A 25,763-nucleotide genomic window follows, 5' to 3' on the forward strand; every position below is an offset into this window, starting at 1 on the left:
TGCGACCTGTACGCTCTCGTTGGCTGGCCCTCGCTTCATACTCGTCGCCAAACCCACTGGCTCCATGTCATCTACAAGACCCTGCTAGGTAAAGTCCCCCTTATCTCAGCTCGCTGGTCACCATAGCATCTCCCACCTGTAGCACACGCTCCAGCAGGTATATCTCTCTAGTCACCCCCAAAACCAATTCTTTTTTGGCCGCCTCTCCTTCCAGTTCTCTGCTGCCAATGACTGGAACGAACTACAAAAATCTCTGAAACTGGAAACACTTATCTCCCTCACTAGCTTTAAGCACCAACTGTCAGAGCATCTTACAGATTACTGCACCTGTACATAGCCCACCTATAATTTAGCCCAAACAACTACCTCTTTCCCAACTGTATTTAATTTATTTATTTATTTTGCTCCTTTGCACCCCATTATTTTTATTTCTACTTTGCACATTCTTCCATTGCAAAACTACCATTCCAGTGTTTTACTTGCTATATTTTATTTACTTTGCCACCATGGCCTTTTTTGCCTTTACCTCCCTTCTCACCTAATTTGCTCACATTGTATATAGACTTGTTTATACTGTATTATTGACTGTATGTTTGTTTTACTCCATGTGTAACTCTGTGTCGTTGTATGTGTCGAACTGCTTTGCTTTATCTTGGCCAGGTCGCAATTGTAAATGAGAACTTGTTCTCAACTTGCCTACCTGGTTAAATAAAGGTGAAATAAAAATAAAATAAAACACACTGTATATAGACTTTTTCGATTGTGTTATTGACTGTACGTTTGTTTATTCCATGTGTACCTCTGTGTTGTTGTTTGTGTCGCACTGCTTTGCTTTATCTTGGCCAGGTCGCAGTTGTAAATGAGAACTTGCTCTCAACTGGCCTACCTGGTTTAATAAATGTGACATTTAAATTATAAACAGGGTTGTGTTTTTTTTAAATATCAGAAACTTTGAACACGGAGCACCAGTAAATCCATTATTTAAAAATGTAAAGAATATGGCACCACAACAAACCTGCCAAGAGAGGTCCACTCACCAAAACTCACGGACAAGGCAAGGAGGGCATTAATCAGAGAGAGAGTCCAAAGATAACCCTGAAGGAGCTGCAAAGCTCCACAGCGGAGATTGGAGTATCTGTCCATAGTACTACTTTAAGCCTTACACTCTACAGAGCTGGGCTTTACAGAAGAGTGGCCAGAAAAAAGCCATTGCTTAAATAAATAAATAAGCAAACACGTTTGGTGTTCGCCAAAAGGCGTGTGGGAGACTCCCCAAACATATGGAAGAAGGTACTCTGGTCAGATGTGACTAAAATTGAGCTTTTTAGCCATCAAGGAAACCGCTATGTCTGGCACAAACCCAACACCTCTCACCACCCGAGAACACCATCCCCACAGTGAAGCATGGTGGTGGCAGCATCATGCTGTGGGATGTTTTTCATCGGCAGAGACTGGGAAACTGGTCAGAAATTAAGGAATGATGGATGGTGTTAAATGCAGAGAAATTCATGAGGGAAACCTGTTTCAATATTCCTTCCAGCAGGACAATGACCCTAAGCATACTGCTAAAGCAACACTCGAGTGGTTTAAGGGTAAACATTTACATGTCTTTGTCTTGGAATGGCCTAGTCAAAGCCTAGTCAATCCAATTGAGAATCTGTGGTATGACTTACAGATTGCTGTACACCAGCAGGAGCCCATCCAACTTGAAGAAGCTGGTGCAGTTTTGCCTTGAAGAATGGGCAAACAACCCAGTGGCTAGATGTGCCAATCTTATAGAGACATATCCCAAGAGACTTGCAGCTGAAATTGCTGCAAAAGGTGGCTAGAGGGGGGTGAATAGTTATACATCTTTACATTGGTAGGCATGTTGTGTAAATCAAATGATACAACCCCCCCCAAAAAAAAAATATATATTTTAATTCCAGGTTGTAAGGCAACAAGATAGGAAAAATGCCAAGGAGGGGTGAATACTTTCACAAGCCACTGTAAAGTAGCAGTCTACCTGTTGGCTCTTGGTCATTGTAGCCTATCCTGCTCCTTTAACTCCATCATTTTAATTCCATCTTCCATTCCATTCCATTCCATTTGCCCACATATAGACTCTATGGTTTTAGCCTATTGACACTTTGATGACTTATGATTGGCCAACAACCACAAGCTACACGCGCCACTCTCGTGAAAAGCAAAGAGCAGCAGCATAAATTACGCAATTTCTCTCTCTCTCTACTGCAGTAGTCGTGTTCGGGTCTGTATGGGTCCTTCCGGACAAGTCAGTTAAAACTACACATAACCGAGATCCGACAATCATATCAGATCCGACCCAGACCCGTGACGTTTGAAAAAAAATCTGGATCCGAACTCGCTCGGTCCAGGATCGGGTCTCGGGTATTCGGGTACAGGAGGATCCATGAAGACCTCTAATGTACAGTAACGATACACATTTATACCAGCATAGAATCCAACAGGTGCATTTGGGCATTTTTCTTAGTATAATATTCACCAGCAGAGAGTGCTGTTTTCCCATCAGCAGATTATATTCAAGTTTGAACGATGGACGACCAATAAGCACTGATGTTTTCTTGACTTATATACACTGAGTGTACAAAACATTAGGAACACCTTCCTAACATTGAGTTGCCCCCTGTTTTGCCCTTAGAACAGCATCGATTCGTCGGGCATGGACTCTGCAAGGTGTCGAAAGCGTTCCACAGGGATGCTGGCCGATGCTGACTCTAACGCTTCCCACGGTTGTGTCAAGTTGTCTGGATGTCCTTCAGGTGGCGGACCATTCTTGATACACACGGTAAACTGTTGAGAGTAAAAAAATCCAGCAGTGTTGCAGTTCTGGCACCTACTACCATACCCCGTTCAAAGGCACTTAAATCTAAGTCTTGTCCATATTTATGCATATTAGCTAGAGGTCTCCATAAATCTACCTGTACCTGAATACCCGAGGCCTGATCCAGGAACCGAGTGATTAGCTTGTTGTTGTAGTTGGCCAATCATAAGTCATCCAAGTGGCAATAGGCTACAGTCATAGCCTCCGTGTGGGGCAAAAGTTAGGAGATAGCTAGCTTAACGTTAGCTATCTTAACTAACTTCTCCCGGTTTGATGCAGTCAAGACAAGTACAACGTAATCATATTTGATGATAAATAACCTAGTCTCCTGTAACGCGAGTCGGTTTAGTTGGTTGCTGTGTCTCGTCTCTCCCTCCCTGCTCCCGTTTCACTTGTTTCACTTGCTCACACAGTACGGCCTCTCTCCCGCCTGCTAGAGCAGCACCTCTCTCTCCCTCCTCTCCCACGCGCTTTATCAGCTCTGGTTAATTAAGTAGCTTTCCTCGGATCAAATCGGACCGGGTCTGGATCCAAACAGGTCTATATGCGAAATGGGTCTAGTAGTCCTTGGGTCCGTTCAGAATGGATCTCTATATAAACATGTTTTAATTATGCATATCAGGCTCGGTGGGAAAGCCCCAGTTCCATTTTGGAATGTGAAGACCTCTGGATTTCTTCTAACCCTTCGACTGTGTGCGGGTATCTATTCTCACAGGACAATGTAAAGAGACATGAACAAGAGAGAAGGCCTGTGCAGTCACAGACAGAGTGGGCTTCCGGTGTAGCTAATTCGTGGTATCCATGACAACAGGCTCAACGTATGGTAAGAATGGAGAGGTAGGGGCAATAAAGGAGAACAAAAAGAGAGAGCAGCACAAAAAGAGAGAGCAGCGGCCCCACTTCAGCACCAACCCGCCAAAACACTGTCTCGCCCCCCGAAGAGGAGAAAACCATGCACAGAGGTCCTGTATATGTCGAATTCTGAAAGGAGATGTTTTAAGAGAGAGCATGATACCTATAGGATGAGAGAGAGAGGGAGAGAGAGAGAGAGAGAGAGAGAGAGAGAGAGAAAAAAATATTAAAGGAGCAGAATAAAGAGCAGAAACTCTTACTTAAGCAAACAATAATAAGAGCCTGAGGCGGCAGACAAATGTACTCTACCAACACACTGTAAGAAGCCATTTTGCTGCTTCAAAGTGTTTTGATAACGTCTGCTAGAAAGATATCGGCCAGATTCCCCTCATTTACAGACTCTTCTTGTCACGTTCTGACCTTAGTTCTGTTATTATATCTTTGTTTTAGTATGGTCAGGGCGTGAGTTGGGTGGGTTGTCTATGTTCGTTTGTCTATAATTTGGGATTTCTGTGTTCGGCCTAGTATGGTTCTCAATCAGAGACAGCTGTCAATCGTTGTCCCTGATTGAGAATCATACTTAAGTAGCCTGGTTTCACTTTTGAGTTGTGGGTGTTTGTCATTCGTGTCAGCGTTTGATACCACACGGCACTGTTTCGTTTATTCACGTTCATTGTTTTGTTCTGTTGTGTTTGATTAAACATGATGGACACTTACAACGCTGCGCATTGGTCCTCCGATCCTTCTCGCTACTCCTCCTCAGAACACTTACAGAACACGTACACTTCCGAGGCACCAAGACAGGCAGTAAGATATGAGGAGTGACTCTTGAATGACTCACATAGATTACACCTGCTTCTACCATTAATACAGTTATTACACTTCTGTATTAGATATTTACTTGTTTAATCTGTTATATATATACGTTTTCTTTACTATTATAGGTACTGCTCTTATTCTTGTCGCTGTTGTTTTCATAATTGTTATGTGCATCACTTCGCTTTGGCAACATTGACTTTTTCATTCAAGCCATTGAAACATGCCAAATCAACAGTTTAAAAGCTCTGGAACGCACCCCCGTTTGTCTCTCACAATCTCCGACCAGGAAACACGAAGGACCCCTCTACAATTACAGTCAAGGACAAACAAAGTAAGGATTTACATTAGCATTAACATGAACTTTCAAGTGAATAGTGACCAAAATCACTGTAGTTAGGATTCAGGCTACTTTGAACATAATGGAAAGCATAGCCGAGTAGCCGCAAACAAAAGATTTAGCAACAAACAAATTAATCGGTATGACGACCACAAACTCTCATGACCGCAAATGTTTCTTCTCTCGTACTGCTGGTCTAAAGTCAAAATAGAGAACCATTGCTGCTGAAACATTTTTAATTAGTGACCCTTGAACTCAGGTAGCCTGTTAACCCCCTCAGTAGCCTATTAACACATCTTGTCAGAGGGCAGTCGTGTGGTCAACAACAACACACTGACCAACAGCAGACCCATTACACAACACCGGTGACGAGTGGCTTTAGGCCTACCTATTACCCCCACAAAACATTGTTGAGGCATATTTTCCCAAAGTAATAGTTGCTTTGATTTAAAATAGACAGTGGCACCAATTACATTCGAATAGATGGACTCAACTGATGAATGTGATAAGGAGTGAAAATGTCATTGCTCATCTTCGAATAACATTTCAATTCAGAAGAATTGTATGACTTGTCAAAACAGTCGTAAAAGAAAATATACTTTATCTGTAAAATGGTAAGAAGAGAAATACGTCCTGTATCAGTGAATCCAGCCATACAGTATCTGTCCTGTGAAATATTTCATTAGATTTAATGGTGTTCCAACTTCCATGTGTGTGCTTGGCTGGCGATGGCTACCTTACATCCATCCCATAGTAAGCCAGCAGCTCTCCTTTCCTCTCTGTCCACTGATCTACTCTAATAAGCTAGGGCTGAAAATAGCCCCTTTGTAGGGAGAGCCACAACAGGCACACACACACACACGCATATGTGTACATATGCACGCAAGCATACACACACACACATGCACACACACAAAGACATACACACAGAGGTCCAGTCCAATAAAACCTACAGTATGCCAGAAACCACAGGTCTCCCATGATGCTATTCTGACGCCAAGGACTGAGTATGGTCGATCTGGTCGGCTTTATCTGCACACACTCTGACTGATAGACAGAGCTGCTGTATAACACATCTCCTAGGGCTATCGACCTATAGATCTGTGGTCAGACAAGCCTAGCTCCCCCTTGGCATTTTTCCTATTTTGTTGCCTTACAACCTGGAATAAAATAAATATTTTTTTTGTGGGTTTGTATCATTTGATGTACACAAATGCCTACCACTTTGAAGATGCAAAATATTTTATTGTGAAACAAACAAGAAATAAGACTTTAATTAAACTTGAATGTGCATGACTATTCATCCCTCAAAGTCAATACTTTGTAGAGCCACCTTTTGCAGCAATTTCAGTTGCAAGTCTCTTGGGATATGTCTCTATAAGATTGGCACATCTAGCCACTGGGATTTCTGCTCATTCTTCAAGGCAAAACTGCACCAGCTCCTTCAAGTTGGATGGGTTCCTGCTGGTGTACAGAAATCTTTAAATTATATCATAGATTCTCAATTGGATTGAGGTCTGGGCTTTGACTAGGCCATTCCAAGACAATTAAATGTTTCCCCTTAAACACTCGAGTGTTGCTTTAGCAGTATGCTTAGGGTCATTGTCCTGCTGGAAGGTGAACCTCCGTCCCAGTCTCAAATCTCTGGAAGACTGAAACAGGTTTCCCTCAAGAATTTCTCTGTATTAGCTCCATCCATCATTCCTTCAATTCGGACCAGTTTCCCAGTCCCTGCCAATGAAAAACATCCCACAGCATAATGCTGCCACCATCATGCTTCACTGTGGGGCGGGTGTTTTCAGGTGATGAGAGGTGTTGGGTTTGTGCCAGACATAGGGTTTTTCTTGATGGCCCAAAAGCTCAATTTTTAGTAACATCTGACGAGAGTACCTTCTTCCATATGTTTGGGGAGTCTCTACACGCCTTCTGGCAAACACCAAACGTGTTTGCTCATGTTTTTCTTTAAGCAATGGCATTTTTCTGGCCACTCTTCCGTAAAGCCCAGCTCTGTGGAGTTTACAGCTTAAAGTTGTCCTATGGAAAGATACTTCAATCTCCGCTGTGGAGCATTGCAGCTCCTTCAGGGTTATCTTTGGTCTCTTTGTTGCCTCTCTGATTAATGCCCTCCTTGCCTGGTCTGTGAGTTTTGGTGGGCGGCCCTCTCTTGGAAGGTTTGTTGTGGTCTCATATTCTTTCAATTTTTAAATAAATGATTTTCTGGTGCTCCGTGGGAAGTTCAAAGTTTTGGATACTTTTTATTATAACCCAACCCTGATCTGTACTTCTCCACAACTTTGTCCCTGACCTGTTTGGAGAGCTCCTTGGTCTTCATGGTGCCGCTTGCTTGGTGGTGCTTAGTTGTGTTGCAGACTCTGGGGCCTTTCAGAACAGGTGTATATATACTGAGATCAAGTGACACTTAAATTGCACACAGGTGGACTTTATTTAACAAATTATGTGACTTCTGAAGATAATTGGTTGCACCAGATCTTATTTAGGGGCTTCATAGCAAAGGGGGTGAATACATACATATGCACGCACCACTTTTCCGTTTAACATTTTTTAGAATTTTGTGAAACAAGTAATTTTTCATTGCACTTCACCAATTTGGACTATTTTGTGTATGTCCATTACATGAAATACAAATAAAAGGCCTCCCGGGTGGCGCAGTGGTTAAGGGCGCTGTACTGCAGCGCCAGCTGTGCCATCAGAGTCCCTGGGTTCGCGCCCAGGCTCTGTCATAACCGGCCTAGCGTCGCCCAGGTTAGGGAGGGCTTCGTCGGTAGGGGTGTCCTTGTCTCATCGCGCACCAGCGACTCCTGTGGCGGGATGGGCGCAGTGTGCGCTAGCCAAGGTGGCCAGGTGCACGGTGTATCCTCCGGTGCATTGGTGCGGCTGGCTTCTGGGTTGGATGCGCACTGTGTTAAGAAGCAGTGCGGCTTGGTTGGGTTGTGTATCGGAGGACGCATGACTTTCAACCTTCGTCTCTCCCGAGCCCGTACGGGAGTTGTAGCGATGAGACAAGATAGTAGCTACTACAACAATTGGATACCATGAAATTGGGGAGAAAAAGGGGTAAAATTCACAAAAAAAAAAAAAAAAAATACAAATAAAAATACATTTAAATTGCAGGTTGTAATGCAACAAAATAGGAAAAACGCCAAGGGGTGAATACTTTTGCAAGGCACTGAAATGGACTGCCTCATTTCTTCCCCGTCAGCCAGTTGCTATGACGATCTGCTAGTACAGTCTGTAGCCGCCATAGTGACCAGTAATGATGCTTAGGGAAAGGGATCGGGATGCATATTTTCAGCGCATGGCACATGGTAGAGGGGCTTCTGGGATGGAGAGGGGGGGAGCAGGGGGAACGTGGGTAGAGGAGCACTGTCAGCAGGGGTGATTAATCGAAGCTATACACACACACACACACACACCGTTCCATCATTCCACCACTCATGCCAATGTTATAGGTGGGGAAACAAAGCAGCCTTCCAGCCTCCTCAGCTGGCCACCCGAAAAAAGGAAAAGGTGATTATGCCCTGATGGGAGGTAGGCAACCAATGAGATGTACCGCTTTGTACCCCTACCCTTTAACCCACATTCACACTGATGAGAGGCTAGGCATTGTGCAAGAAGTAGAAGGTGGAGATGGAGAGGGAGTACATCTCAATACATCTAGGGGCAATATGGTTAATGAATCCATAAAGCCACTGACAGATGTGCTGGCTTGTTTGTCTTTTATGCACAAAATGTCACCTAAGAGTGTATACATGGGGGAAGATGAATCTAATACAAAAATGAAGCAATGGTTGGAATGTCTGACCTAAACCATTTAAATAACATGTCCATTTTTAGGAGCAAGTCTGTGTGTGGGGATATTTATTCTGCATTTTCATTAGATTATGATGTGCAGTCAGCCATTTCCATGGCAGAATACCCTGTGCATGATGTTGTACCATAACCTGGCAGATACAATGGCATCTAATGTTGACGACTTGTATGCTGAATTATGATTCTGCCAAATATCACGAAGCAATATAAAAAGTATAGCTTTTATAACTGAATCATGTATTTGAGACCTTAGCAAAGCAGTAACCGTTACAATCAGACAAACAATAACTAGAGGAGATGTAACCTTTTTCAACATGGGTGCAGGCCAAACTAACAATATTTTTTTTATTTTGTAATGTAACAAATCCTCCCAAATGGCTATAGCTAACGAAGGTGCCATATAGATTGCAAAATACTTGGGAAGAGATCCATGACACATGGTTTTATGAACTGATACACAAAACAACGCTGGATTCAAAACTTTTTTCAATATAAATTATCATACAAAATTCTTGCAACTAATATAATGTTATATATATATATATATATTGCTGCGAAGAGACAGAGTCATTAGCTAATTTGTTTTGGTACTGTCCATATGTAGCTAGTTTTTGATCACAGGTTCAGGATTGGCTGAATGGCTTAAGACTTGCAACATTTACCTGGCACTAACTCTGCAAATAGTACAGCCGTTTTGGGGCGGCAGTTAGCCTAGTGGTTAGAGTGTTGGGCCAGTAACCGAAAGGTTCATCTGCATTGAACTGATTTTTTATTTATTCCTGTGCTAACATCAATTGGATGGAAAATAACCTAAAACACTTTAGAGAGCACCCAAAACGTCCACTTGCTTTTTCTACTATTGTACCTATTTTATCTCTTGGCATAAAGAGATCCTGCTTACTGTACATTATTCCCCTACTAATATAGCTCAGTAGCTCTACTACTAAATTGTAACCTTGCTACCACATCACCCGCCACAGTGCTCCTAGCCGACGGTAGATAATATGCAAGCTCAGCAATAACACACAGATCCCTAGGGAGGTTTCCTTCATCACCTCTCTCCCTCCTCATGTTCACTCATATTGGGGGGTTTATGAACCATAGGGCAGGCAGTCCACTTGGGTAGTTAACATCCTCTTTCCATTCTTCTCCATCCCTCCCTCCCTCCCTTTGCCTTTCTCTTTCCCTTTCTCCTTACTCATAATGGGCAGACCACGTGGGTACTGCATATTTTCTCTTCTCTCTCCATCCTTCTCTCTCATCCCTCCACCTCCTCCCACCCTACCATTCCCCTCTCCATCCTTCTCTCTCATCCCTCCACCTCCTCCCACCCTACCATTCCCCTCTACATCCTTTTCTCTCATCCCTCCACCTCCTCCCACCCTACCATTCCCCTCTACATCCTTTTCTCCCTCCCATCTCTCTCCCATCCCTCTCCATCCCCCCCTCTCTCTCCCTCTCTCCCATCCGGCAGATAATCTAGTGGTTAGAGTGTTGGACAAGTAACTGGAAGGTTGCAAGATCAAATCCCGAGCGGACGAGGTAAATATCTGTCATTCTGCCCCTGAACAAGGCAGTTAACCCACTGTTCCTAGGCTGTCATTGAACATAAGAATTTGTTCTTAACTGACTTGCCTGGTAAAATAAAATCCCTCTCTCTTTCCTTCCTCTCTCTTCTACTCCATACACACATCATGCTGTGGCCTCTTGTGCTAATGACACCATGTCCAGGCCCGAATGAGATCACACGCTGCCTGCATGCCCCATCTGCTTGTGTCACAATATCTGTCTCCCTCTCTCTAAAGACTATGGTGTGTGCATGGCTCCCATCAACACAGTGTTAGCCAGTCACATTGCATTTTGTGGTTTGTTCCAAAGACTCAGTTGAGAGAAAGAAAGAAATAGAAAAAGGGATGTTCCTTCATCTTGTTCAACTGTTACCATGCACACGCAAAAAAAAATATATTGCTCAGATGTGCGAGTGCCTTTTGAATTTTGAGGTCTACAATAGTGTCATTTTGTTATTAGAAGGACAGTCCACTTTCACTTTTGTGCTTCAACATACAATATACAAACTAGAAAAGGCAATGTTCCAAAGGTCTGATTCTTACACCTGAGCAAACTCCTCCACACCCCAGATGGAAAGAAAGAGTATGGTTAGGTGCGATCTTATGATCCTACTGTACCTTGCCAAAAGTCTGCGTGTGGAGGTGGTGTGCGTGCGGAAGTGTTTGTCTGAGTGTAGGGGGCGCATTGTGCTATTTTGCTTGCAGCATGCACCACTATACCACACTATTCACAAATTATATTTTTCCACTAACGAAAATACTGTATTACAAAACAGTCTTTATATTAGTGTGTATTTAGATTTTCTTAAATTACTGAAGAGAACCGTTGTCTTTGGTGCGTAGCCGACACGCCCACTCGGTCTGCAACCGAGACACAAGAGAAACGCATACATAATTTAACATAAAACCAATGCGAAACACAATTATGTAGGTATTAATAGAAATTGGGTTCGGTTAGGCTATGTCTTGATCCATTTGAGTATTTGCCTGACTCTGTATCTACATTATCGGAATCATCTACTAATTGACAGCATGTTGCCCCCCACACGCAAACATAGGACAACACCTCAAATCAAATAGACGATCTGTCATGCATTCCACTGAAAATATATCGTATAATTTAAAAACATAAAAACGCAATTCTACATAAACGGACTGCACTAACCTGTTCCGTCTCGTGGTCGCGTCGTTGTATCCGTTTAATTTGAGATCTCTGAACCTCTACGGATTTTCAAACCACTGTAAAGTCGTCGCGATGGAGATTTAAACGGGCAACGCACCTTTTCTCCTCAATGTGTGCCCCACCAGGTACATATGGCCGTTGTGTAGAATAGATATCCTGTCCATGTCTTTTTAACAGTCTTTCTAAACAAATAATTATTGCAAACCCATTTCATGTTTTTACAATAACAAAGAAATACAGTTAGGCCTACAAGTCGAAGCCCACAAACATTCTTGATACAAATAATTGACCACCATTACATGTCATGGATTTACACGATTCTCATCACATGATCTGTGTGTAATCCTTATTCTTCCAATGAATAGTCCTATTCACATTTAGGAACAAATACACATTTGTTTGGGTTAAAGCCACACTCTTAAATTGTGCAGAGCACGTTTAAAATATCATACACAATGGCGTAAAATGTCCTTATTGCTTTGGTTATGATAAGGTAAGACAGGGCATCTATGAGTCACATTCCTCAGAAATCATGGCTATTCCATTCGTTGAAAAGGGCAACATGAGCAAATGGAAATCTTACATATTGTGGCTTTAATGGAACTGAATGGTCAAGATGTCAATCTATCAAAAATGCTATAATTCCATATTCTCTTCAACTCAAGCAACACGTGCGCTAAGCAAATGATGGTACTTAAATTATGCATGCACGTATATAATATGTTATGATTAATCTATATGTAAAATATATGATTATATCATATTAAAATATATGATTAAACTATATGTACTCCATTGTAATATATGTATTTCAGAAAATCTGTGTTTACTCATTCAATCAGCGTTCACATTGTATTCACTCCGCACTCGTGTTCATGTCAGGAACCTGCCTTACAGGAGTGACATCTACTGGAGGAGGAGAAGTATTACAGTGAAGACATCAGGGTAAGGCAGTATTTACATAGCCTGATGTCCAGTACTTGCACCAGACACAACAGATGTCTGATTTTCAAGCCGGCTAGTAGAAGTCACCCATAGCCTTACGGTGACATGGTTGGGGAAAGTCCTCACAGAGGGTGTTATCCGTTTTCAACTAGAATGAATGTCTTCTGCTCATCAATACATTATTTTACTCCAAGAGATCCTTTTAAAACACCACAATCATTTTGACTGTAAGAACGAATGAGACACAATCATCTCTCTTGTCATAGTCATCCATCAAACTTTAATCACACACAAAGCATTTATACAGTTCCAACCATAAAAGAGCATACTCTGTTAAGACATACAGCATTGTAGGTTACACATATGATTTCATCAAATCATTATATATTTTTTATTTTATATCTTAAATCAACTATTCATTATGTACAATTGTCTTCGTGTGAGGAAGTGAGGGTGAGACTTCGAGTGAGAAGTCTGAGAGAGAGAGAGAGAAGAGGGGGAAAGGAGGGTTAGGTATATAAGGTAGATTTTTACGTTGTCTTAAGGTCCTGTGATGGTCATTGGTTGTGGCCAGGGGTCAGAGGGCGTGGCGGTTGTGGGAGGCACTGGTCGGCCTCTCCAGGTATTGGTGGACACCTGGAGAGAATGCCCAATGAGGAAGAGGAATCACCACACGTAGGAGTCGTCATATCTGGAGATGGAACAGAGGAAAGAGGGTGCGAGGGAGAGAGCGAGAGAGAGGAGAGAACAATGAGTCCTGTGGAAATTAACCTTTGGCTTCACTCCTGGGCTACCCAAAGTCAGACCTACTAAAAGCTGTGCATGCCAGTCTTTTTCTGTACAGTAGGTGGCTGTAGCTGATAAAGTGGCCATTCTTTGACACTACCCTATTGATGTAACCCCAAGAAACAAAGAGATACCAGTCTTTGCACCTTCCGTTGAAATTGCATTGTCCATTTTTGATATCTTTGATGGACTGACCTTGATCTCTGGTCTCTCTCTGCGTTGTTGCCGAACAGCAACTCTGACATCACCCCCTCCTGGGTGGACCTCTTTCCATACCTAGAAAAAAGAAAGGAAGAAAGAACGAGAGAGCGAGAGCGAGAGAGAGAGAAAAGACTGTCAAACTTCCACTCCACTCTAAGCATGCTACAGGAGGACCCCACTTCTCGATGACAGGTAGAACATTTTGCTGTCTGAATGTGTCTCAAGGTGCCACGGCAGCTGTCGGAGGTGTGTGTAATGAGAGAGGGGTGATGTAATTATGTGTATGTTTGAAACTTGAGCATGTCAGCCCACAAACTCCTACAGACACTGGGGCCACCAGACAAGGCCAATTAGAACCGGTCGTGAGTCAGAGCTCCTTTCCTCTGAGGCTGTTCGAGGCCTTTCTTGCTCAACTACCAAAGATAATGAGGGTTTTAAATAGCATGATAATGTAGTTCTCTGTCGTAAGGTAGGTTATAGACTACGCTTGGATTATTCGGGCAAAATCAAATAGTTTTTCCATTCCTGTGTGTTTGTCTGTTTTTGTATGAGCACTCCCTGCGCAGATAATGTCTGTACAAAGGATCAATTTCTCTTTGAAATTGAAATTGGAAGTTGAATATCTCAGCGGGATTTGGCTGGAATTGCTTCCTCTGTGGGGGAAAACGTTTTTGAGTGGAAGATGTTCACTTTCCCCATCATGCCACCTAACTTGGCATTCATAATGGCTGTGCAATTTTACACTCCAATTCAACCCCACTAGGCACTCCAAAGTGATACCGGTGAAGCGGAGGTAAGCATGATCAGCCATGCCTTCTAAGAAAGCGACCGAGGCAATCACACCTGCTCCATAGACAGCCGGTTGTAACAAGATGTAAAAGGGAACCATCATTGTCACACCACGCACTCATCTCTCCACTTAGAAACCACTTTGTGAGAATGCAGAAGACATCATTACTGTTATATATTTTGGATTCCCGGAAAATCAGTGCACTTGCAGCAGGTAAAGCTTCTCTAATGTTTCAAATGAGCATTTACGATTGGTCGTTCACATTTGAACGGTTAAGAGCGTTGGGCCAGCAACTGAAAGGTCACTGGTTTGACCCCCCCCCCCCCCCCAAGCTGACCAGGTAGAAAATCTGCCTATGTGCCCTTGAGCAAGGCACTTAATCCGAATTGCACCTGGAAGTCACTCTGAAAAGAGTGTCTGCTAAATGACTAAAATGTCAAATGTAGACCAATGTGTTATTATGGCAGACAAGAAGAACAAACTCCACCAAGTTCCTCTTGGACTATGTAGTTCTGATCTACACTATTCCAGGATATTATTGGTCATCATCCAGGCCATTGTGATATTCTGAAAACTTAAATGTGGATGCTATATGATAACGGATTTACAAAAGAGTAAACCTGTTTCCCCTCTAAATTGAATGTAAGAGGGTTGGATAGGTTTTCTTAAAGATCAAATGGCCTATTTGAATATCATGAATAATATCAGGTGTGCCAGATCCAGTGCCATATCAGCAATAAGACAGAGACCACCTATTTGACCAAGACATCACCACATCAATATAGAATATGTTATAGGGAACCTGCCTGCACACAGAGAGATCATTGGATTTGGAGACTTCACATGGGTCTGTCTTCACCGGTTTTATTGCTATGGCATTATTTATAGGAGGAGGGCCTAAAGCTTTTTGAGAGTGCCCTGTAATAAAATGTTGAAAATAAATATCATGGTGTATGGAACATTAAGAGCTTGAGGCAACAATAAGAGCAGAAAACTCAGGGGCCACTGTCACAGTAGACGACTTAACCTAGTCCGGAATGAAATACAGTATTTCAAAATGAAATACAGCTCCATTTGCCATAAAAGAAAACGAGGTATGTGGTTTATAACTTAATAGAAAACATTTCCCTTGATGTTAGGACCAGGAAGAAATATAATTCAAAAAGCAAACGCTGCTGTGTACCTCTGTCTCGTGATGAGATTGATGTAGTGTCTGAGCGCGGTGTAGTATTTGGCCAGCTCTTCGGGAGCCGCGTCTTCTCCGGGGTTCTCCGGTTTAGGTGGGTAAGCGTCCACGAAAGTCCCGAGACACATCAGCACGCACAACACCAAGGCGACCAAGACGGTCCAGGGTTTCAGCATAACGGCCATCTGTTGTCAGGAGAATGGTGTTAGGGAGCACGCGATTTTATCATTTAACAAAGCCTCAACCGATCCCAATAATATAGCCAACATTACACCAATTTCATAGATCAGCAGGCATCCTAATAAAAACATGTTTTAGAAGGTTAACATCAGGCGCAATGATGTCGACCTGTTAGTAGTAGATCATTTCGATCCTGCATTATTCTTTAATGAAATCTGCATTTTCTGTAGGCTACTGAATGCGTATTGAGAGCAAGTTACAGTACAAGCTAATTATCCATGTTTGATTACTAATTCGAACTCGCATCTAAAATAATTACCGACAAAAGTAATAGGAATGAGTTTGAAAGGGAAAAAGCAACAAGTAAAACAGCAGAAAGAATTGGTAAAACCTGACCAATTATATTATATTTCGCCTTTGAAACATGTTTTCGCTATAATTCACAAGTCATTGCTAAAATAGTAGCCTATTCAACATGAACATGATTTATTATGCTATTGTCAAATATTTGCAACTGTTATAGGAATGCATGTTGTGCCAGCAGAAATCACGACTTTATCCAAATTTCATTTGCGCAACTTTCGCCCCGTAGCTGTCCATGGTTCTGAAAAGCATTTTCTAGTATTTTCTAGCATTTTCAAACCAACTCCTGTTGGGGAAACAATTCTAACTGTAGGTTGCAACATGCAGATCATTGCTATAGGTGATCGGACCAATCACATTTTTTCAATGACGAACTGCACAAATAACTACTCATTTTTTTAATGTCCAAATATGCAAAGACATTTAAGTGTAAATGTAATACAGGCAAAACTAGCTAACTAGCAAACATTTAAAATGCACAAGACTAAAAGTTGTACTTACTTTGAGAAGACTTGACGTGAGCGACAGGTAGTTAAGACAAGTGGTGTCTGCGTCCAGCAGCGTGGATTCTATTGCTTGGCTTCTGCAATGTTCCTTTTTCAACTGGTGTCTTTGCAGCAAATCGCTGGTCTTTTGTTTCACTCCAACACAAGGGGGTTTATATACCCATCGTCGCCTCGTCAACGAGGTGGGACGGGTGGCTGTGATGTGATGGTTAGAAGGAGGATGGGGGCATAATACCGACGTCACCTGACGATTAACATAATTTGTTACTAATGCATCACCCTAGTCGTACTATGTGGAGAAACGCAATTGGAATCTCTGACGTATGCTATAAGGACAGTGGGGGCAATTTGGATCACACCTGTCCTATTGACATTGACAAACCAATGGAATGCTGTCAAACTATTTGGATGGACGGTGTCAAACATAGCTAAATGGTGATAAGCTACAAACAGGTCATTATTAGGCCTTCACTCATTCTTTCACAATTTCCAATTGATATCTTGGTTAAAACAGCAGCGAACATATAGGTCCGGGCCTCGACATATACGGATAACACTGATCAGTAGGCTAAATTAATATGGCCTATTATTATTAAAACTCCCTACAGGTCAGAAAGTGAAATGTACGCATTGGAATGTGTGGTGGAGTAGCCTCATCCAGTAACCACCAGGTGGCGGTCAAGTTCCTATTGGTACGGTAATGCCCTGAAAGTCAAGCACCACAGGCGGAAATACATTTTTTTACATTTACCTCTCAAAATTGCATCTACCTCAATTTTGATATTTGTTGGTATTTTGGTCCATTAATATTAGTATTTTCAAAAAGTGAAAAGTGTTAGTGTTAAAAAAAACATGATGAAAATGTATATTTTCTACAGTTCATCATACTACTGCCGTTTATTTATTTAATTTGTATTTCACCTTTATTTAACCAGGTAGGCCAGTTGAGAAGAAGTTCTCATTTACAACTGCGACCTGGCCAAGATAAAGCAGAGCAATGCGACACAAACAACAACACAGAGTTACACATGGAATAAACAAGCGTACAGTCAATAACACAATAAAAAATTTAAAAAGTCTGTATACAGTGTGTGCAAATGGCATGAGAATGGCGTAGTAGCGAAGTAATTACAATTTAGCAAATTAACACTGGAGTGATAGATGAGCAGATGATGATGTGCAAGTAGAAATACTGGTGTGCAAAGGAGCAGAAAAGTAAAAAATAAACAATATGGGGATGAGGTAGGTAGATTGGGTGGGCTATTTACAGATGGGCTGTTAGCTGCTCAGATAGCTGACGTTTAAAGTTAGTGAGGGAAATATAAGTCTCCAGCTTCAGCAAAAAAAAAAATCAATTCGCTCCAGTCCTTGGCAGCAGAGAACTGGAAGGAAAGGCGCCCAAAGGTGTTGGCTTTGGGGATGACCAGTGAGATATACCTGCTGGAGCGTGTGCTACGGGTGGGTGTTGTTATCGTGACCAGTAAGCTGAGATAAGGCGGAGCTTTATCTAGCATAGACTTATAGATGACCTGGAGCCAGTGGGTCTGGCGATGAATATGTAGCGAGGGTCAGCCGACTAGAGCATACAGGTTGCAGTGGTGGGTGGCATAAGGGGCTTTGGTGACAAAACAAATGACACTGTGATAGACTGCATGCAGTTTTCTGAGTAAAATATTGGAAGCTATTTTGTAAATGACATCACCGAAGAAAATAAAAAATTGTTCTTAACGGACTTGCCCAGTCAAATTAAGGTAAAAAAATTAATTAAAAGTCGAGGATCAGTAGGATAGTCAGTTTTACGAGGGTATGTTTGGTGGCGTGAGTGAAGGAGACTGTTGTGAAATAGGAAGCCGATTCTAGATTTAATTTTGGATTGGTGATATTTAATATGAGTCTGGAAGGAGAGTTTACAGTCTAGCCAGACACCTAGGTATTTGTAGTTGTCCACATATTCTAAGTCAGAACCGTCCAGAGTAGTGATGGGCGGGTGGGTACGGGCAGCGAACGGTTGAAGAGCATACATTTGGTTTTACTAGGGTTTAAGAGCAGTTGGAGTGTTGTATGGCATTGAAGCTCGTTTGGAGGTTAGTTAACACAGTCTCCAATGAAAGGCCAGATGTATACAGAATGGTGTTGTCTGCGTAGAGGTGGATCAGGGAATCCCCCGCAGCAAGAGCGACATCATTGATATATACAGAGAAGAGAGTCGGCCCGAGAATTGAACCCTGTGGTACCCCCATAGAGACTGCCAGAGGTCCGGACAACAGGCCCTCCGATTTGACACACCGAACTCTATCTGAGAAGTAGTTGGTGAACCAGGTGAGGCAGTCATTTGAGAAACCAAAGGCTGTTGAGTCTGCCGATAAGAATACGGTGATTGACAGAGTCGAAAGCCTTGGCCAGGTTGATGAAGACGACTGCACAGTACTGTATTTTATCGATGGAGATTATGATATCGTTTAGTACCTTGAGCATGGCTGAGGTGCACCCGTGACAAGCTCGGAAACCGGATTGCACAGCGGAGAAGGTACGGTGGGATTCGAAATGGTCAGTGATCTGTTTATTAACTTAGATTCCGAAGATTTTAGAAAGGCAGGGCAGGATGGATATAGGTCTATAACAGTTTGGGTCTAGAGTGTCACCCCCTTTGAAGAGGGGGATGACCGCGGCAGCTTTCCAATCTTTAGGGATCTCGGACAATACGAAAGAGAGGTTGAACAGACTGGTTATAGGGGTTGCAACAATGGCCGCAGATCATTTTAGATAGAGAGGGTCCAGATTGTCTAACACAGCTGATTTGTACAGGTCGAGGTTTTGCAGCTCTTTCAGAACATCTGCTATCTGGATTTGGGTGAGGGAGAAGCTGGGGAGGCTTGGGCAAGTAGCTGCGGGGGTTGCGGTGCTGTTGGCTGGGGTTGGGGTAGCCAGGAGGAAAGCATGGCCAGCCGTAGAGAAATGCTTATTGAAATTCTTGATTATCATGGATTTATCGGTGGTGACAGTGTTTCCTAGCCTCAGTGCAGTGGGCAGCTGGGAGGAGGTGCTCTTATTCTCCATGGACTTTACAGTGTCCCAGAACTTTTTGGAGTCAGAGCTACAGGATGCAAATTTCTGTTTGAAAAAGCTAGTCTTTGCTTTCCTGACTGACTGCGTGTATGAATTTGTATGAATTTGTCAATAATTTCAAGGCTAACGACATTGAATTACACATCATTGCTAAGCCCATTTCATACAGAATGTTACAAACTGGACTACTTTTAGTAACTTTGAAGAAATGGTTGTTGTGTCTAAATAGGCTTTTGGCCTTTGGTAGTCTTAATTCAGTGGTGCACTTGTCTTTAAATGCCATTTCTTGAAAGTCAGACTCTTCCCACAGGCCAACACATTTTTCAGAAGCATCTGCCTTCACCAAATTGTATATGGTTATCCTTAGATATATTCCTCAGACTGGCCCAGAGAGACTTGTTGAAATGTTGTACATTTTTTATTCCAGACAACATTTTATGTGAAAAAACATGCCGAAACTGCATTTACAATGTATATCTTTCGTATTTTACAGATGGATTTTTTTAAAAAAGTATTTATCCACAATCTTCTCTGGACAAGTCTGGTCCTGCAGTGTCTTAACAAAATGAAACAAAAATATTTAGGCTGACTACATTTGGTGTCCAGAAAATTGCATTTGCGCAGTTTGCAAAAACAGTGGCAAAAAAAAGTATGTGAACCCTTTGGAATTACCTGTACTTCTGCATAAATTGGTCATACAATTTGATTTGATCTTCATCTAAGTCACAACAATAGACAAACATGGTCTGCTTAAATTAATAACACACAAACAATTATTTTCATGTCTTTATTGAACACACCATTTAAACATTCACAATGCAGGGTGGAAAAAGTATGTGAGCCCTTGGATTTAATAACTGATTGACCCTCGTTTGGCAGCAATAACCTCAACCAAACATTTTCTGTAGTTGCGGATCAGACTTGCACAACGGTCAGGAGGAATTCTGGACCATTCCTCTTTACAAAACTGTTTCAGCTCAGCAACTTTCTTGGGATGTCTGGTGTGAACAGCTCTCTTGAGGTCATACCACAGCATCTCAATCGTGTTGAGGTCAGGACTCTGACTGGGCCACTCCAGAAGGCGTATTTTCTTCTGTTGAAGCTATTCTGTTGTTGATTTACTTCTGTGTTTTGGGTCATTGTCCTGATTTACTTCTGTGTTTTGGGTCATTGTCACCCAACCTCTGTTGATCTTCAATTGGCGGACAAATAGCCTTACATTCTCCTGCAAAATATCTTGATAAACTTGGGAATTCATTTTTCCGTCAATGATAGTAAGCTGTCCAGGCCCTGAGGCAGCAAAGCAGCTCTCACCATACTTTACATTTGGGGTGAGGTTTTGATGTTGGTGTGCTGTGCCTTTTCTCTCCACACATAGTGTGTGTCAACTTTAGTTGAATCTGTCCACATAATATTTTGCCAGTAGCACTGTGGAACTTCCAGATTCTCTTTTGTGAACTTAAGATGTGCTGCAATGTTTTTTTTGGAGAGCAGTGGCTTTTTCCGTGGTGTCCTCCCATGATCACCATTCTTGTTTAGTGTTTTACATATCATAGACTCGTCAACAGATGTTAGCATGTTCCAGAGATTTATGTAAGTTTTGAGCTGACACTGTAGGATTCTTCTTAACCTCATTGAGCATTCTGCGCTGTGCTCTTGCAGTCATCTTTGCAGGACAGCCACTCCTAGGAAGAGTAGCAACAGTGCTGAACTTTCTCCATTTATAGACAATGAACATCAAGGCTTTTAGAGATACTTTTGTAACCCTTTCCAGCTTTATACAAGTCAACTTTTCTTAATCTTGGGTCTTCTGAGATCTCTTTTGTATAAGAAGGTTGAGGACCAAGGTGCAGCGTGGTACGTGTTCATCTTTTTATTTTGAACTGAACACTGAATAATAAAACAACAAAGCGAATGAACGAAACCGAAACAGTTCTGTCTGGTGCAGAAACAAAAACAGAAAACAACTACCCACAAAAACTCAGTGGGAAAAAGCTACTTAAGTTTGGTTCTCAATCAGAGACAACGATAGACAGCTGCCTCTGATTGAGAACCACACCCGGCCAAACAACAAAGAAATACAAAACATAGAAAATGAACATAGAATGCCCACCCTAGTCACACCCTGGCCTAACCAAAATAGAGAATAAAAGCCTCTCTATGGCCAGGGCGTGACAGTACCCCCACCCAAAGGTGCGGACTCCGGCCGCAAAACCTGACTCTAAAGGGGAGGGTTCGGGTGGGCCTTATTTATGGCGGCGGCTCTGGTGCGGGACGTGGACCCTGCTCCACCTTAGGCTTGGCCCACCTTAGGCTTGGGTCCCCGCCTCTGGAGCGCCGGACAGGTGGGCGACTCTGGCAGCGCCGGACAGGCGGGCGACTCTGGCAGCGCCGGAGTGAAGGGCGACTCTGGCAGTGCCGGAGTGAAGGGAGGGACCTGGAGAGAGGAGACGGAGAGACAGCCTGGTCCTTGGAGGAGGCACAGGATAGACCAGGCCGTGGAGGCGCACTGGAGGTCTCGAACTAAGGGCCTGCACAACCCGTCCTGGCTGGATGGTGATTTTAGCCCGGCACGTGCGGGGCGCAGGCATAGGACGCATTGGGCTGTGCAGACACACGGGAGACACAGTGCGCAGAGCCGACGCAGGATATCCTGGCCCCAGGAGACTTACTGGTGGTCTGGAGAGCAGGGCTGGCACCATCCGTCCTGGCTGGATCCTCACCCTAGCCCGGCAGATGCGGGGAGCTGGTGAGTGTAGAGAGTATAGAGATATTGTTATCCACGTCGGCACCAACGATGTTAGGATGAAACAGTCAGAGGTCACCAAGCGCAACATAGCTTCAGCGTGTAAATCAGCTAGAAAAATGTGTCGGCATGGAGTAATTGTCTCATCACTCCCAGTTAGGGGGAGTGATGAGCTCTACAGCAGAGTCTCACAACTCAATCTCTGGTTGAAAACTGTTTTCTGCCCCTCCCAAAAGATAGAATTTGTAGATAATTGACCCTCTTTCTGGGACACACCCACAAACAGGACCAAGCCTGACCTGCTGAGGAGTGACGGACTCCCTCCTAGCTGGAGGGGTGCTCTCATCTTATCTACCAACATAGACAGGGCTCTAACTCCTCTAGCTCCACAATGAAATAGGGTGCAGGCCAGGCAGCAGGCTTTTAGCCAGCCTGCCAGCTTAGTGGAGTCTGCCACTAGTACAGTCAGTGTAGTCAGCTCAGCTATCCCCATTGAGACCATGTCTGTGCCTCGACCTAGGTTGGGCAAAACTAAACATGGCGGTGTTCGCCTTAGCAATCTCACTAGGATAAAGACCACCTCCATTCCTGTCATTATTGAAAGAGATCGTGATACCTCACACCTCAAAATAGGGCTACTTAATGTTAGATCCCTTACTTCAAAGGCAATTATAGTCAATGAACTAATCACTGATCATAATCTTGATGTGATTGGCCTGACTGAAACATGGCTTAAGCCTGATGAATTTACTGTGTTAAATGAGGCCTCAACTCCTGGCTACACTAGTGACCATATCCCCCGTGCATCATTTACGATAGCAAATTTCAATTTACAATTTTTAAAAAAAGTTTTCGTCTTTTGAGCTTCTAGTCATGAAATCTATGCAGCCTACTCAATCACTTTTTATAGCTACTGTTTACAGGCCTCCTGGGCCATATACAGCATTCCTCATTGAGTTCCCTGAATTCCTATCGGACTTTGTAGTCATAGCAGATAATATTCTAATTTTTGGTGACTTTAATATTCACATGGAAAAGTCCACAGACCCACTCTAAAAGGCTTTCGGAGCCATCATCGACTCAATGGGTTTTGTCTAACATGTCTCTGGACCTACTCACTGTCACAGTCATACTCTGGACCTAGTTTTGTCCCATGGAATAAATGTTGTGGATCTTAATGTTTTTCCTCATAATCCTGGACTATCGGACCACCATTTTATTACGTTTGCAATTGCAACAAATAATCCGCTCAGACCCCAACCAAGGAACATCAAAAGTTGTGCTATAAATTCACAGACAACACAAAGATTCCTTGTTGTCCTTCCAGAAGCCCTCTGTCTAACAAAGGACGCCAGAGGACAAAAATCAGTTAACCACCTAACTGAGGAACTCAATTTAACCTTGCCGCAATACCCTAGATGCAGTTGCACCCCTAAAAACTAAAAACATTTCTCATAAGAAACTAGCTCCCTGGTATACAGAAAATACCCGAGCTCTGAAGCAAGCTTCCAGAAAATTGGAACGGAAATGGCGCCACACGAAACTGGAAGTCTTCCGACTAGCTTGGAAAGACAGTACCGTGCAGTATCGAAGAGGCCTTACTGCTGCTCGATCATCCTATTTTTCCAACTTAATTGAGGAAAATAAGAACAATCAAGGACAGCTTTTTTCTTTTTTTGTTTCAAGGACAGCTTTTTTCCATTTAGATAACATTGTAAAAATCAGAAACTTTCTGTCCAGAAATGATGCAGAAAAATTAATCCATGCTTTTGTTACTTCTAGGTTAGACTACTGCAATGCTCTACTTTCCGGCTACCCGGATAAAGCACTAAATAAACTTCAGTTAGTGCTAAATACGGCTTCTAGAATCCTGACTAGAACAAAAACATTTGATCATATTACTCCAGTGCTAGCCTCCCTACACTGGCTTCCTGTCAAGGCAAGGGCTGATTTCAAGGTTTTACTGCTAACCTACAAAGCATTACATGGGCTTGCTCCTACCTATCTCTCTGATTTGGTCCTGCCGTACATACCTACACGTACGTTACGGTCACAAGACGCAGGCCTCCTAATTGTCCCTAGAATTTCTAAGCAGCTGGAGGCAGGGCTTTCTCCTATAGAGCTCAATTTTTATGGAATGGTCTGCCTACCCATGTGAGAGACGCAAACTCGGTCTCAAACTTTAAGTCTTTACTGAAGACTCATCTCTTTATCTCTCCAGGAGTGTGAAGGTGAACGGAAAGGCTCTGGAGCGACGAACCGCCCTTGCTGTCTCTGTCTGGCCGGTTCCCCTCTTTCCACTGGGATTCTCTGCCTCTAACCCTATTACAGGGGCTGAGTCACTGGCTTACTGGTGCTCTTTCACTTGAGTTGGTTGAGTCACTGATGTGATCTTCCTGTCTGGGTTGGCACCCCCCTTAGGTTGTGCCGTGGGGGAGATCTTTGTGGGCTACACTCGGCCTTGTCTCAGGATGGTAAGTTGGTGGTTGAAGATATCCCTCTAGTGGTGTGGGGGCTGTGCTTTGGCAAAGTGGGTGGGGTTATATCCTTCCTGTTTGGCCCTGTCCGGGGGTGTCATCGGATGGGGCCACAGTGTCTCCTGACCCCTCCTGTCTCAGCCTCCAGTATTTATGCTGCAGTAGTTTATGTGTCGGGGGCCTAGGCAGTTTGTTATAACTGGAGTACTTCTCCTGTGTTATCCGGTGTCCTCTAATTCTCTCTTTCTCTCTTTCTTTCTCTCTTTCGGAGGACCTGAGCCCTAGGACCATGCCTCAGGACTACCTGGCATGATGACTCCTTGCTGTCCCCAGTCCATCCGGCCGTGCTGCTGCTCCAGTTTCAACTGTTCTGCCTTATTATTATTATTTGACCATGCTGGTCATTTATGAACATTTGAACATCTTGGCCATGTTCTGTTATAATCTCCACCCGGCACAGCCAGAAGAGGACTGGCTACCCCTCATAGCCTGGTTCCTCTCTAGATTTCTTCCTAGGTTTTGGCCTTTCTAGGGAATTTTTCCTAGCCACCGTGCTTCTACACCTGCATTGCTTGCTGTTTGGGGTTTTAGGCTGGGTTTCTGTACAGCACTTTGAGATATCAGCTGATGTACGAAGGGCTATATAAATACATTTGATTTGGCACAGGACGTGCAGGGCCAGGGAGGCGCACAGGAGGCCTGGTGCGTGGGGCTGGCACAGTCTTCACCAGACGGCTAGCACGCACCTCAGGACGAGTATGGAGAGCGGACTCAGGTTACATCAAATCGCGGACACGCTCCGTCGGGCGGATGTCTTGCCTCATGCACCAACACAGCAGCTCTCTCATTGCTCTCTCCTCCAATCTCCTCATCAACTCCTTCACAGTCTCTGCTTCGCTTCCTTTGCTCACCTCCAATTTCACCCCATAGCCTGGGGCCTGACCAGTCCCATGATCGCCATGGTAAGCACAGGGAGTGGGCTCAGGTCTCCAACCTGACTCTGCCACACTCCCCGTGTCCCCCCCCTTGCCAGCCGTGTTCCCTCGTATATATCCGGTTCCCTTCTCCTGCTGCCTGTTCCCATG

General features: G+C 43.4%; 2 protein-coding genes across 2 annotated transcripts in view; both read right to left on the bottom strand.

Annotated features, from left to right (window-relative positions):
- LOC115103594 (MAGUK p55 subfamily member 2-like) overlaps positions 1 to 11,563 on the bottom strand; it is a 48,321-nt gene extending 36,758 nt beyond the window's left edge. The window contains exons 1-2 of the mRNA XM_065006723.1: positions 11,555 to 11,563; positions 11,064 to 11,110 (exon numbers count right to left, since the gene is read on the bottom strand). Coding sequence (XP_064862795.1) covers positions 11,064 to 11,110; positions 11,555 to 11,563 — 56 coding nt within the window. The remainder of the gene's footprint in view (positions 1 to 11,063; positions 11,111 to 11,554) is intronic.
- A 1,069-nt stretch (positions 11,564 to 12,632) lies between these two features.
- LOC115103595 (peptide YY-like) lies at positions 12,633 to 16,505 on the bottom strand. Its single transcript, XM_029624435.2, has 4 exons — positions 16,385 to 16,505; positions 15,338 to 15,525; positions 13,359 to 13,439; positions 12,633 to 13,068 (listed from the first exon to the last, which is right to left on the bottom strand). The coding sequence occupies exons 2-4, from the start codon at positions 15,523 to 15,525 to the stop codon at positions 13,044 to 13,046; spliced, it is 294 nt and encodes a 97-aa protein (XP_029480295.1). The 5' UTR covers positions 16,385 to 16,505; the 3' UTR covers positions 12,633 to 13,043.
- Positions 16,506 to 25,763: the final 9,258 nt, after the last annotated feature.

The sequence above is a fragment of the Oncorhynchus nerka genome, linkage group LG21 (genome assembly GCF_034236695.1).
Source record: "Oncorhynchus nerka isolate Pitt River linkage group LG21, Oner_Uvic_2.0, whole genome shotgun sequence".
Lineage (NCBI taxonomy): Eukaryota > Metazoa > Chordata > Actinopteri > Salmoniformes > Salmonidae > Oncorhynchus > Oncorhynchus nerka.